At 44.4% G+C, this 13,602-nt stretch overlaps 1 protein-coding gene across 1 annotated transcript in view; it reads right to left on the bottom strand.

Annotated features, from left to right (window-relative positions):
* LOC308319552 (cyclin-dependent kinase-like 5) overlaps positions 1-13,602 on the bottom strand; it is a gene marked incomplete at its 3' end in the record, with an annotated part of 111,696 nt that overhangs the window by 39,779 nt on the left and 58,315 nt on the right. The window contains exons 3-7 of the mRNA XM_080769656.1: positions 10,421-10,466; positions 7,693-7,829; positions 5,380-5,500; positions 3,462-3,521; positions 916-1,006 (exon numbers count right to left, since the gene is read on the bottom strand). Coding sequence (XP_080625782.1) covers positions 916-1,006; positions 3,462-3,521; positions 5,380-5,500; positions 7,693-7,829; positions 10,421-10,466 — 455 coding nt within the window. The remainder of the gene's footprint in view (positions 1-915; positions 1,007-3,461; positions 3,522-5,379; positions 5,501-7,692; positions 7,830-10,420; positions 10,467-13,602) is intronic.

The raw sequence follows: 13,602 nt of genomic DNA on the forward strand, positions 1-13,602 counted from the left end.
GGTTAAACCTATAATATACTCAGTCACCTCTGTGACGTCTGCTCCTACTCTGCTCCTACTCAGTCACCTCTGTGACGTCCTGCTCCTACTCAGTCACCTCTGTGACGTCCTGCTCCTACTCAGTCACCTCTGTGACGTCTGCTCCTACTCTGCTCCTACTCAGTCACCTCTGTGACGTCCTGCTCCTACTCAGTCACCTCTGTGACGTCCTGCTCCTACTCAGTCACCTCTGTGACGTCTGCTCCTACTCTGCTCCTACTCAGTCACCTCTGTGACGTCCTGCTCCTACTCAGTCACCTCTGTGACGTCTGCTCCTACTCAGTCACCTCTGTGACGTCCGCTCCTACTCAGTCACCTCTGGTGATGATGGCAGGTCAGCTTCATTCATTTTCAATAAGAAGTCTGCTCCTACACACCGTCCTGGCACTAGACACAGATGGAACTAGCCCATAGGCAGGGTGGAGAAGATTACTCAAAGGGAAGTAAATGTGGCTCTGTGATGATGATGTCTGTCTGATTGACTCTTCCGATTGACTTCTATATGGTTTCGGCAGCCTCCAGGAGCAGGCAATGGAATAGGCTAAACATATAGACAACAAGGAAATAATATATATATTCAAAGAATAGCAATAGTATGATATTTTGATCCTTGCGCTTAACCACTTGAACACTATATACTTTATACTAGCACCCCCTCTTCCAAATCTCAAATGCTTGTAGATCTGCAATTTTCTTCAAATGTTCACCCCCCCCCCGACAATAGGGAGAGACAGCGAGGTTGCTGGAGAATAGGGATGCTAAATGGTCTTCCCTACTAGCCCTATGCGGCGTGTGTGTGTGTGTGTGTGTGTGTGTGTGTGTGTGTGTGTGTAGGGGGTTGGGTTGTTGGAAAGGCCTCCGGAACAACAGACTTACCCCAGCAGGAGCTCTGGAGAGCGGTACCATCGCGTGGCCACGTACTCTGTGTAGTTGGCATCGGTCCCCTCCGAGAGATTACGGGCAAAGCCTGCAGAGAGGAGAGGAGAGGAGGGGAGGGGAGGGGAGGGGAGGGGAGGGGAGAGGAGAGGAGAGGAGAGGAGAGGAGAGGAGAGGAGAGGTGGTTAATATTAGGAGCAGCTAAACGTGGTTAGGTTTTATTTTAGTCACCTCTCTGTGGTCAACAGAGTGAATGGTGGAAGTGAGGGAGCTGATGTTGAACCGATGAGAGTCTGGTACACTTTAGGCAATTATGGTTGCTGTCAAGCAGAAACCTGTATCTCCACATTTCAACTGTTCTCTTTGTTAGTTTTTTGGGTCAGTTAATGCCCCGTCAATGCCCGACTAATGGCCAATTAATGCCCTATACTTCATCGTACAAGATTCTAGTTCTTATAAACATGTTACCAATTAAAAGTTATTAACAAGAGCTTGTGACTAATAATAGCGGTAACTACATTGGATCCATCTTAACAAACACGGAATGCATACTTAGTTTAGACTATAGTCATTGGTTAGACATGGGTTAAGGTTAGGTTTAGGTGTGCTGCCCCGTGGGAGGTTAGGTTTAGGATGAGGGTTTGAGATAGGTTGTAGTTATAGGACTAATGACTGGTCTATAACCAATGACTAGTCTAAACTAAGTACTGTCTAAACTAAGTAATGCACCCTCTTAAAACAGGTTATTTTATCATTTACATTTCCATTACAAGGTTTCTGCCCCCGAGAAGCGACATACAGTACAGGCGCACAGCGTATATTATTATGAACATGAGCTGGGTAGCACTGCAGAGCTCCGTAGGAATGCATTTAGCAAATGGTAAAAATAGCCTCATTACCTCTGGGTCACATTTAACATTTAACACGAGTCACACTCGGGACGGAATGACATTATGAAGAATAAGATGCAGGACGTTTGGAGTTTCTTTCCGACGTCTGACGAACAGCAGCAACTCTGGGCGATCAGAACCTCGACTAGTGGGCTGTCAATCATTATTAGTATGTAATGTTAACCCATTCTGACCGGGAACCCGTTTTGGTGTTAGCGTCATGTTATGCTTTAGCTATTGAAAAATAGCAGACCTACAAGCTCATAGCGCGCCACCGAGTGGCGCGCTACGAGCTTGTAGGTCTGCTATTTTTGAAAAATCGAAGAACGACTGACATTTTTTTAAAATCTGATCTCAGGTCAGAATTGGTTAATCAGACCAGTGTGTTGTCCAGTGGAAACCTCGTATGAATCTGATCTCAGGTCAGAATGGGTTAACATGTCACTGTTCCGAGTGGAGGGTAAACACTAGAAAGCAACACGTGGATTTGATTGGTCGATCGCCGGACGATGTCGTGTTTTCTGAATGACGTTCCTCCGCCCACTTTTTGACCATCTTCGAGCTCATAGCGGTATGCCGCGCTATGAACTTGTAGGTCTGCTATTTTTGAAAAATCGTGAAAATGTGCCTCAAATCTTTAAATATTAATTATATTCTTTCAGAGTTTCAGTTTTAAACTCAAATCTTTGCTTCTGGGGGGGGGGGGGGGGGGGTCCTTGGAACAACATCTTTTCAGATGGGGGTCGGCGGCATATTACATATCATTTTTGGGATCCTTGATCCTTGGAAAAAAATACATAATAATATGTATTATAAATATCACTTGCACTAACTTCAAAGTCAAACTGTGTAACTTTTAGTCTTGATAAAGTATTTCTAGAAGCTAGAAGGTCCTGGGTTCGATTCCCGCTCGGGGCACTGTGGGTGCTGGCGGCTGGTTTCCTCCTCCGCGTCATCAGTGCCCATACCCGAAGGCGGGGGTTGGCGAAAGGGCCTTTCTGTGTGGAGTTTGCATGTTCTCCCCGTGTCCCCTAGGGTAGGTACCCTCACAAAAACATGCAGTAATCCTGGTCTCTAAACTGCCTCCCCCTGGCCAGCCGGGGCGCCTGATGGAGGGGAAAGGAACTGGTTGGAATAACGTGTTCCTTCCACGCGCTATACGTCTAACCAGGGAAACTCCCCCCTGTCAGGTGTAAAGGAGCAACTTGGACAGTCAAGCATGAAGGAAGCATGAGTTAAGTCCGTTGCTCTCCCCAGGTTGGCGGAGGGTGTGTAGAGCCCAGGATCACAGTAGATGATTGACACAGGGGTGAAAAATGGGTTACAAAATCGTGGGATAAAAAATATATTAAGATAAAGTATTTCACTTGTAGGCTATATTTTGTTTTCCCCCACAAAAAAACATTACAATTTATTATATTTTTTAGGACAATTTTTAGGACAAGATCACAGCTATAGCGACAGAGTTTCAGCTCCTCTGGTGGTACGGATGGATGGATGGATGGATGGATGGATGGATGGATGGATGGATGGATGGATGGACGGATGGATGGATGGATGGATGGATGCAAATGGAACAGTTAATGTGATGTTGAACATCTATAGCTCTATAAATACGGTGGATTAGGTTGGATTGAGTGTCTTCTGTCTTCTCACCAAAGTCACACAGCTTGAGGACATCGTCAGAGCTGATGAGCAGGTTCTCTGGCTTTATGTCTGAGGAGGAGAGAGAGATAGAGAGAGGGAGGGGGAGAGAGAGAGAGAGAGAGGGGGGGGGGGGGAGGGAGAGAGAGAGAGAGAGAGAGAGAGAGAGAGAGAGAGAGAGAGAGAGAGAGAGGGAGGGAGAGTAAAGCAGTTATTCCGTGTCGCATGGGAGTACTGTAGTCAGTCTGTACAGCAGAAATATCTGATCTACCAGCTCACAATGCGCTGCGATGCGAGATCATGCGACACGTCGTGCGCTTGTAGATCGTCTATATAGATTTCCGGCGTATAAATGAAAGTGCTGCTGTGTACGTGATGTTTTATTGGTTCAAAAAACTAAACCTTGTGTAAAAACACTGTTCAAAGTGAGAGCTCTGTTGTTCAGTAACAGGCTTCAGTCTCCCTCTCTCTCTTTCCAGCTCTTTATTAACCCATTCTGAACGGGAACCCGTTTTGGTGTTAGCATCATGTTATGCTTTAGCTATTGAAAAACAGCAGATCTACAAGCTCATAGCGCGCCACCGAGTGGCGCGCTACGAGCTTGTAGGTCTGCTGTTTTTTTGAAAAATCGAAGAACGACTGACATTTTTTAGAATCTGATCTCAGGTCAGAATGGGTTAATCAGGCCAGTGTGTGTCCAGTGGAAACCTCGTTTGAATCTGATCTCAGGTCAGAATGGGTTAAACAGAAGAATACATGTCCAGGTGCGTTGCCAATTTAATCCATTCAGGTTTTAGAGTGTCCCCGTTCCACTTTAATAGTGCCGTCACTTCCAATTTAACTTGTTTATCCTGTAGGAGTCCTCTCTCTCCTGAGTGGATTAAAATTGGTATCCTGACGACCTGAAAATGTATTTTTCTGTTTACCAAAGAGCTGGAGAAAACAGGGAGACTGCACACCTGTTCCTGAACAACAAACACTCTGTATCAAAATGAATACCATCAGAATATACAGAGCTATTTAACACTTACTTCAACAACAGATATCACCTTTAAAATGCAGAATGTGTAAACAAAGAAATTAATAAAAAACGGTGCCATATAATGAATGAATGTCGTGTATTATTATCCCATTCTGAACGGGAACCCATTTTGGTGTTAGCATCATGTTATGCTTTAGCTATTGAAAAATAGCAGATCTACAAGCTCGTAGGTCTGGTACGAGCTTGTAGGTCTGCTATTTTTTGAAAAATCGAAGAACGACTGACATTTTTAGAATCTGATCTCAGGTCAGAATGGGTTCATCAGACCAGTGTGTGTCCCCAGTGGAAACCTCGTATGAATCTGATCTCAGGTCAGAATGGGTTATTGTTATTGACATGTGTGTGGCCGCATATAGCCCAGGCCATCTGCACGCCTGTTTCCGCTGTCGCCAGTTTTGCCAAGAAGCTTCACGACGTGGGCCATCTGGAGGGCCACGCTCCACCGCCCCACACGAGGCGACGCTCCACCGCCACCGGGGGGCGACGCGCCCCGCCGTGCCATAACATAAGCTCACATCTCGTGATAATAATAGAGTTAACATAAGCTCACATCCCGTGTGAACATCAGAGGAGGCAGTGCTGCAGTTACACCATGATAGACGACTAGATCATGAAAGCTGCCAAGCCGTCATGTCATAACCTGACTCTGCCAGCTGGGGGCGGTATTGGGTAACCATGTTCCCCAACACAGCATCCATCTGGGATCTCTCAGGGAGTTGTACTAACGTTCGAACCACTCGTGGTTCGAACCAATCAGCGTGAGCTAAGGGCGGGACATGTGCAAAACCGGATGCGACGCTATATAGACACGTCAATATGCCGATACAGTACTGCCTATATAAGATGTTGATATCGGTGAGTATGAGTCTGTGCATAAGATGAGGTCACCTCTGTGGACGATGTCGTTCTTGTGGCACCAGTGGATGGCTTTGATCAGCTGGTAGATGTAGTTTCGTGCTTTCTCTGGTGGAACCCCGTTGGGCAGCTCCTCCAGAAGCTCCAACATGTTCTGCACGAAAAACACACAGAGAAATTATAAATGGTGCATTTATATAAAAGTACCTTTATTTATTAAGGGGCTTTACAGAGATGGTGCATAACTGTACGTTTTAACAGCGGCAGAGACCAATGGCGAGCGTCGCTTCAATTTAATTGGCTATCGTCCAATCGCCCGCTATGTCGCCGGGCGACGTATAATAACGCACTTCCGGAAAATCCGTCTGGCTGTCGCCCGATAACGTAGTCGTGTTACAGTCACCCATTCATTCCCTGAAGAAGGCAACTTGTTGCCGAAACGTTGAAAAATGTAAATGTGACGGCATCGTGACCACGAGCTGTGGGGCTTATTTCCTTTCTCAGTCACAGTCACCCACACATTCATTCACACACCGATGGCGGAGGAAACCATGCAAGGCTCCAACCAGCACATCGGGAGCAATTAGGGGTTCAGTGTCTTTGCTCAAGGACACTTTTGACAATAACTCTGGGGGAGCACCACAGGGTTCGAACAGCCACTCTATACCCCTGAGCCACCGCCGCCCCATGAAGAGACAAACCTTAACATCATCAATCAGTGGTATCTATCCAATCCCCCCACCCGCCCGCTGGGACCCACAACTGATGTAAGGAATTTCTTCAGGAAGAATATTTTTTTTTGTTAATGTAATTCCACATTTTTAATAGGAACACAAACGTCTATAATCTGAGAGAACAGAAGGACACTTAAAACCTCCTGCTGTGAGTCTCACAGCAAGGCAGTGCAGGCACCAGATGGCCTTTTCCTCCTCCCCAGAGCATTCAGTAAATACAAACCTTTTACTGTTTGACGTCTTGATTTCATCTTCTCTCAGAGCGGCCCTCTTTACTCTTATAGGCTGTCACCATTACAACATTTAGGTTGACGATTAATTGACAAAACAAAAAATTTGAATTAACGATTTAATTGTGGGGGTTTTTTTGCGATGAACATTGCATTTCGGTTTTAAGCCATCGTAATCAAAAGTTGCGCATGGCAGATATGCCCACCTTCTCCATATACTGTACTGCACTACATATCCCAGAGTGCTCTATGGTTGAACCCACCTTCTCCACATACTGGACTACATATCCCAGAGTGCTCTATGGTTGAACCCACCTTCTCCACATACTGCACTACATATCCCAGAGTGCTCTATGGTTGAACCCACATTCTCCACATACTGGACTACATATCCCAGAGTGCTCTATGGTTGAACCCACATTCTCCACATACTGCACTACATATCCCAGAGTGCTCTATGGTTGAACCCACATTCTCCACATACTGGACTACATATCCCAGAGTGCTCTATGGTTGAACCCACATTCTCCACATACTGCACTACAGATCCCAGAGTGCTCTATGGTTGAACCCACATTCTCCACATACTGCACTACATATCCCAGAGTGCTCTATGGTTGAACCCACATTCTCCACATACTGCACTACATATCCCAGAGTGCTCTATGGTTGAACCCACATTCTCCACATACTGCACTACAGATCCCAGAGTGCTCTATGGTTGAACCCACATTCTCCACATACTGCACTACATATCCCAGAGTGCTCTATGGTTGAACCCACATTCTCCACATACTGCACTACATATCCCAGAGTGCTCTATGGTTGAACCCACATTCTCCACATACTGGACTACAGATCCCAGAGTGCTCTATGGTTGAACCCACATTCTCCACATACTGGACTACATATCCCAGAGTGCTCTATGGTTGAACCCACATTCTCCACATACTGCACTACATATCCCAGAGTGCTCTATGGTTGAACCCACATTCTCCACTACTGCACTACAGATCCCAGAGTGCTCTATGGTTGAACCCACATTCTCCACTACTGCACTACAGATCCCAGAGTGCTCTATGGTTGAACCCACATTCTCCACATACTGCACTACATATCCCAGAGTGCTCTATGGTTGAACCCACCTTCTCCACATACTCAAAGACGAGGTAGAGCTTCCCTCTCCTGTATAGTATTGAACTACATATCCCAGAGTGCTCTGTGGTTGAACCCACCTTCTCCACATACTCAAAGACGAGGTAGCTGCTTCCCTCTCCTGTGTGTATAGTATTGAACTACATATCCCAGAGTGCTCTGTGGTTGAACCCACCTTCTCCACATACTGCACTACATATCCCAGAGTGCTCTGTGGTTGAACCCACCTTCTCCACATACTCAAAGACCAGGTAGAGTTTCCCCCGGCGGCGGAAGGCCTCCTTCAGCTCCACGATGTTCTCCTGCTTGAGCGTGCGGAGCATCTTGAGCTCCCGCAGCGTCGTCTCCTTGACCTCCTCATTCTCTGCATGGAGAAAACCATCAGGGGAGGAGAGGAGAGGAGAGGAGAGGAGAGGAGAGGAGAGGAGAGGAGAGGAGAGGAGAGGAGAGAAGAGGAGAGATAACGATTGCTGCTGTGTTTATTTTTATTTTATTTAACCTAAATTTAACCAGTAAAAACCACATTGAGACTGAAGTCTCTTTTACACAGTGTGAACTGGCCAAGACAAGAGGCAAAATAAGTGACACAGCTCTGCCAGTTAACAAAAAATACACAACAAAAAACAGGACAGACATAAAATGCTCATAAATACAGAAGAATACCGAAGCTCAAAGGGAGAACAGGAACGTTTAGTATAACGCGACCAATAAGGACTGATAAATAACAACTAAGCAAGGCATGTAATAGAGCAGAAATTCTCAAACTATGGGTCCACGACTCGCGACCCAAAGTGAGGTTACGGGAAGGTAACATATTAATAAATGTATATAAAACACAGATGGAGTTTTTCAGCCTGGCAGCCGTGTGTCTTTGCCATCATGTCTCTCTCGCGCCGCCTTCATCAGCTCAGGCCAACAGACAGACAGACAGACAGACAGACAGACAGACAGACAAGACGCAATACACAGCTCTCTACAGTGCGTCTGCGCATGCGCAGGGCCATCACCCCGAAGGCGTCTGCTCTTACTGTGAGTTCCAATGTGCATAGGTGTCCGTCTGCCTATGTTGATCTCATGACTAAAGCACTCCCCCGGGGAGAAGGAGGAGGGGGGGGTGGCGGGGGGGGCGGATATATGCCATGACCTTCCACCCCTGGCATAATGGAGCACATACTGTACGGTTACAGTAAATGTGATTTGATTCATTCAGGTCAGCTAAACATGGAAACTCGCAGTGGAATTGGTTATGTTTGCTGTCAGGAGCGATATTCTCCTGGCACTGTGAGGTCGGAACACAAACCCGTTTGTACTCATATCCAGTGGCGTGCACATTGAGACATTTAGAGGGGCAGGTGCTCAAGTGGGGGAAAAAAGGGCACCTTGTGCGTGTGAGATTTTGGGGCATAAATACATTTTTTCATCAATAATTGATCAATGTCACCATGGTCCTCCACACATACTGTGCCGTGTGCACTGCACAAATAAAAGGGCACCTTGTGCGTGTGAGATTTTGGGGCATAAATAATATATTAGAAGCTTTTTTTTAATCGAGAATTGATCGATGTCACCACCATGGTCCACATATACTGTACCGTGTGCACTGTACAAAGAAAAGGGCACATTGCCGTCCAGAGGGCAAATTATTTTGGGGGGCAAATTATTTTGGGGGGCAAATTATTTTGGCAAATTATTTTGGCAAATTATTTTGGCAAATTATTTTGGGGGGCAAATTATTTTGGCAAATTATTTTGGGGGGCAAATTATTTTGGGTGGCAAATTATTTTGGGGGGCAAATTATTTTGGGGGGCAAATTATTTTGGGGGGCAAATTATTTTGGGGGGCAAATTATTTTGGCAAATTATTTCGGCAAATTGCTCTAGCACCACCTAGTGTCTATCTGTGCACGCCACTGACTCATACTGTAGAATAGATCTCTGGTTCCCCATCTGTGGGCCGCAGAGACATTTTTATGGGTTCCTTTATTTTTTTTGTTTTCCTACATTTTATTATTATTTCTAAACATTAAAAAAAAAAAACATTCCCGAAAAAAGCAACGATTTTCAGTAATTTCATGAAGAAATCATCAAAGACAAATTTGGCAAAATTTCACAAATTAGAACACAAAATGTTTAAGCGGTAGGGAAAATAACCGATCTACAAGCAGCGCGACGCGTTGTGTGCTGGCGGAAATCAGCAGAGATTTTGGTGGCATTTACTCTGCTTGATTTTATTACGTTGCCATTTCTTGGGGGGGATATCAGTATCCAGAGTTATGTAATGCCACGGTGACTAAAAAAAGCGTGTACACTTCGCCTCTTTCTCAGCTCGACACGACACAGCCACGTTTCACAGAAGAACTGCTCATTTAGTCTCTTTCTCAGCTCGACAGAGCCACGTTTCACAGAAGAACTGTGTTCATGTTGTCTCTGTCTCAGCTCAACACAGCCACGTTTCACAGAGGAACTGTTCATTTAGTCTCTGTCTCAGCTCGACACAGCCACGCGTCACAGAAGAACTGTTCATTTAGTCTCAGCTCGACAGCCACGTTTCACAGAGGAACTGTTCATTTAGTCTTTGTCTCAGCTCAACACAGCCACGCGTCACAGAAGAAATGTGTTCAAAATGATACGGTTCTGTCAACAGATTTTGGCACAGTAATATGCTTCGCTTTACAAACGTGTGTACAGAGTCAATTGCGGTGCTTTTATTCACTCATTTCATCGATAAGATAGTGCCGTTTCATTCACTAAATATTGATATTCCAAGGCCAAACAATGTGCGCTATAAATAAAGTGCGCGGTTGCCAAAGAAATGTCTCTGGGCGACTGATAAAAGAAACGATGTTTGAGAAGCCCTTGTAGCAAGGTAACAGAGAGCCATCTTTTCATTGAGAATAACCTTGTAACAGAAAGCCATGTTTTCATTGACATTTGACAGAGAGGAGCGGACTCTTACCTTCACTGTCCTTGAATTTCTTAATGGCCACAATTTCATTGGTCTCCTGCATGAGAGAGAGAGAGAGAGAGAGAGAGAGAGAGAGAGAGAGAGAGAGAGAGTTATTAGAAAGCAGCAATGAATGAATGAATTAATGAATGAATGCATGAATGAATGATCGAACATCAAAGTCATCAACATTTAAAACAAAGACAATCAGAGTACGTCTGTCAGGACGTGATCCAAGTAGGACCCTAATGCGAGGAAGTCAGAATCAAGTGGAAGTTTATTTTAACAAGAGGTTTGCAGGAGAGCAAAACACCATCAAACAAACAGACTTGGAACTCAGGTTTACAAGACAATAAAGAATAATCCAACAGAGAACACAACCAAACACAGGGTTTAAATATAGGCACAAGAATAACAGGACAACAGGTGAACTCAAATCAAATCAAATCAAGGATTGGCCGAGGGGGAAAACAAGACACAGGTGAAACAAAGAACCAAAAATCAGGGAAGGTGAGACATTAAAGGGACACTTCACCCTTTTTGCAAAAAAATATATGTTAATGACGTTTAGAAGCTTTAGAACACTTTCCTGGGGGTCTTTATGTGTGTAATTTGTGGTTTTAGATATTTTAGATTGTAGCAGTGAGCCTGTTGTCTCTGATGTCATGGACACTGGGCTCACTTCCTTCCTGGACTACTGTTGTCTCAGTAGGACAGCTCTCCCCCCTATCCACAAGGAGGAGCAGTGCACCAAAGAATTATGGGAATTGTAGTCCAGGAAGGTAGTGAGACCAGTGTCCATGACATCAGAGACAACAGGCTCACTGCTACAATCTAAAATATCTAAAACCACATATTACACACATAAAGACCCCCAGGAAAGTGATCTAAAGCTTCTAAACGTCATTAACATATAATTTTTTGCAAAAAGGGTGAAGTGTCCCTTTAAGGCAGGAACCAACTACAAAGGAAAACAGGAAACACAAAAGCATCACTTCAAAATAATATTCAAGAACGCCATAGCATAACTTCAGAAAGAGTTTCAAGAACTATACAAAAGGAACACACGGAAGGCAGAGCGTGACGTCTTTGGGAGAGGTGTGCCGATGCATTGATTTGACTACAGTAACTGTCCTTACAGGCATCCCTATATTAGTGCTGCTGCTCCAGTCCATACTAGACTCCATACTCCAAGACACAGGATCATAATTATTAACCCATTCTGAACGGGAACCCATTTTGGTGTTATAGCATCATGTCATGCTTTAGCTATTGAAAAATAGCAGATCTACAAGCTCATAGCGCGCCACCGAGTGGCGCGCTACGAGCTTGTAGGTCTGCTATTTTTGAAAAATTCGAAGAACGACTGAACATTTTTAGAATCTGATCTCAGGTCAGAATGGGTTCATCAGACCAGTGTGTGTCCAGTGGAAAACCTCGTATGAATCTGATCTCAGGTCAGAATGGGATAATTATTAATTATGACTCCAGTACAGTCACTGTCACTGCCACAAAGGGGCAGCGGTGGCCGAACGGTTTGTGGAGCGGTCTTGATATCGTGAAGGTCGCTATAGTTCGTATCCCCGGACCGGCACGTTGAAATTACCACCGCTGAAGTGCCCTTAATGGGCAAGGCATTGAACCCCTACCATGAAATGTTCTATGAGCATGCAGGCCTGGCTGTAAACAAGGTCTTGAGCTTAGTCCAGTTACCCTGGGTAAACATAGTGCCTTTCCTTTGCTTTCCTTTGTTGGTTCATCAAACATGAAATGCTTTAGGACCTAAAATACATCACGAATCATCCATTCCGGACCTCGCTCTCACGCTATCTGGGAGGCTGCGGGCCGGGTCTGGGCCGGGGTCTGCTTTTAGTGCGTTATGCTCCTGCAATCACAACTAAACGTGTGTTCAGTTCTCATGCTCCACATGTCACGTGTGCGGGGCAAGAAGGTAGGACCCAAGTGCAAGACAGACAGGCGGAGGCAAAGGAGCTCAAATGCAAGAGAGTTTAATGACCAAAACTCACAAAAGTCCAGGACCAAAACACGAAGAAAACACACTAGGAGAATACTAAGAACAAAGAGCTTCAAACTGGTGACTTACAACAATGATCTGACAAAGAACATGAAAAACCAGGGGAGTATAAATACACAAAGACACAGGTGAACTCAACAGATAATTAACACAATGACTGGCTAAAAAGACTAACAAGACAAGGTGAAAACACTCTGGGGTAATCAGGGTACTGGTGAGACAACACAGGTAACATGAGCAACACAGGACAGTAACACTAACAGACTGCAAAATAAAAGCCCACAAGTGTAAAGTAAAACCAAAACCAAGAACAAGGAACATAACAAAAACACAAAACATGTCACGGACCGTGACACCATATAGAGGGGGTGGGAGTATAATATTACGTTTTTACTTTTTACTTCTTCTCACTCCTTTTCGGATATGTTCTTTTTTTTTGTCCTTTTCTTTGTTTTGTTTTCTTATATTTTAAGCTATTTATTTTAAGTGTTTTTCCTTGTAATTAGGAGATGCAAAGAACTGTTTCTGTTTTATTTATTTTATTTGCATATTCGAAAAATAAACATGACAAACAAACAAAGATATTATCTGGGGCAAAGTCCCAGAACACTGCAGCCCAGATGCAGCTCTCGGCTCTCCTAAATCCTACATCAAAGATGAAGAACTTTCTTTCTTTTTTTCCCTCCACTGCCTTTTACTGAGTTCTCTTTTTCTCATTGTATTCTGTTATCCTTCTGTGTAAATGTTCAACCCATTTAGGCCTGACCTCGAAATTTGAAAAAAAAAGTCTTCTAAATCCTCCAGTTTTTCTGAAATAAATATTTTCACAATAAATAAATAAATAAAATAGCAGACCTACAAGCTCGATCTACTATGAGCTTGTAGATCTGCTATTTTTCAAGAGCTAAATGATAACATAATGTTTAACCCATTTTGAACGGGAACCCATTTTGGTGTTATAGCATCATGTTATGCTTTAGCTATTGAAAAATAGCAGATCTACAAGCTCATAGCGCGCCACCGAGTGGCGCGCTACGAGCTTGTAGGTCTGCTATTTTTGAAAATCGAAGAACGACTGACATTTTTAGAATCTGATCTCAGGTCAGAATGGGTTAATCAGACCAGTGTGTGTCCCAGTGGAAACCTCGTATGAATCTGA

The sequence above is a fragment of the Protomyctophum bolini genome, assembly GCF_963924005.1.
Source record: "Protomyctophum bolini genome assembly, chromosome: 8".
Lineage (NCBI taxonomy): Eukaryota > Metazoa > Chordata > Actinopteri > Myctophiformes > Myctophidae > Protomyctophum > Protomyctophum bolini.